Genomic DNA, 1,560 nt, shown 5'->3' with positions numbered 1-1,560 from the left:
ACACACGTATAATCCTAACACTGTAATCCAAACACTAGGAAGGCTGAAGCACAAGGATCACGAATTTGAGGCTACCCTAGGTTACAAAGTGAGCTCAAGGCTTACCTGAGAACCATAGGGCAACTGTCTCAAAACAAAAAAAAAAAAAAAAAAAAAGTTTAAATTGACCCCTCCAGGAAGGAGATACTTCAGTGGCATAAACGCCTGCCTTGCAAGCACAAAGTCCAGAGTTTCAGCCCTGGTACCATATGTGAACCGGAACCCTGGGCATGCCATACTGGCCCCAAAACCGAGAGTGGTGGCAAACGCCTGTAATCCCTGCGCTGAGACCAAGACAGGATCACTATAGAGCCTGAAGTGGATAGCAAGACCCTTTATCAATAGACTCCACCGTCCCACTTCATATTGGTGGTATTTTAGGGATTAAACAGGGTATTAAGGGGGCCGGGGAAATGGCTCAGTAGATTAAGCACTTGCCTGGCAAGCATAAGGGCCTGAGTTCAATCCCTGGTTCAGCAGGAAAAAAAAGAAAAAAAAAAATTGCCTGGGGTTGGGTTTCATCCCAGGCCTGCCCTGTGGACCCCGCCCCTGGGGAGGCTGAGAGGTGATTGAAACGGCGTGGTGGCCCAAGCCTGTAATCTAATCTATATAGTGAGACCCTGTACTAAATACAAAAAAAAATGTATTAATTCTACCTGAAAAGGAGATTTACCAACTAAGGACAGGAATCTGAGTCATTCTGGTGACAAGCTAGAAAGTGAAGAACTGTCCAGATTGACTCCATAGTTAATTCCACGTTTAATTAAAAGAATGGTTTCTCAGGTCAAAAAAAAAGACAAAGAAATAAAAGCTACAGGGTGGTTGTAGTGGAGCTTGCCTAGAGGTTGAGGCAGGAAGAATCACTGAGTTCAAAGCCAGCCTAAACTACTTTTGCTTTTAGTATCAGAAATCAAACTCAGGACCTTGCACTTGCCAGTTGGGCGCTTGTGCTGCCAAGCTATTTGCCCTGGCTCCAGCCTGAACTACCTAATGAAACCGTTTCAGAAAGGAGGGACAGGGTTAGGCATCTCTCCAGACCCCAGTGGTTACTGATTTTCTTTCCCTTTAGGTGCATCACTTCATGGAGCTATGTTGGGATAAATGTGTGGAGAAGCCAGGCAATCGCCTAGACTCTCGCACTGAAAATTGCCTCTCTAGCTGTGTGGACCGCTTCATTGACACTACTCTTGCCATCACCAGTCGGTTTGCCCAGATTGTACAGAAAGGAGGACAGTAGACCAATGCCTGGGACAGTAACAGAAGCAACAAAGGACTACTATAAAGCAGATTCAAGGTCCACTGGGGGAAGAATCGTCAATCCATTGTCAGGTTAGCATCAGCCTGTAGGTGCTAAAAAGCAACAGAACAAATGTACAAAACATTTATTTATTTGGAATTCATAAATTCCAGGCTGTAACACACCAGTTATTCAATAAATGTGAATTTTCCAACTCTTACTTTTAAATCCCATTTTAGGATTCAATTAGAAATCTGATTGGAACACTAGAAATAAGTATGTTC

At 43.9% G+C, this 1,560-nt stretch overlaps 1 protein-coding gene across 1 annotated transcript in view; it reads left to right on the top strand.

Annotated features, from left to right (window-relative positions):
• The window catches only part of Timm8b (translocase of inner mitochondrial membrane 8 homolog B), a 15,400-nt gene extending 13,873 nt beyond the window's left edge, over positions 1-1,527 (top strand). Inside the window, exon 2 of the mRNA XM_004646357.2 lies at positions 1,109-1,527. Within this exon, the coding sequence (XP_004646414.1) occupies positions 1,109-1,276 (168 nt within the window). The 3' untranslated portion in view covers positions 1,277-1,527. The remainder of the gene's footprint in view (positions 1-1,108) is intronic.
• The last annotated feature ends 33 nt before the right edge of the window (positions 1,528-1,560 follow it).

This window comes from Octodon degus, unplaced genomic scaffold (assembly GCF_000260255.1).
Source record: "Octodon degus isolate 3935 unplaced genomic scaffold, OctDeg1.0 scaffold00266, whole genome shotgun sequence".
Taxonomy (NCBI): domain Eukaryota; kingdom Metazoa; phylum Chordata; class Mammalia; order Rodentia; family Octodontidae; genus Octodon; species Octodon degus.
The sequence above is the reverse complement of the archived record's forward strand: the minus strand, read 5'-3'. Positions and strand labels throughout refer to the sequence as shown.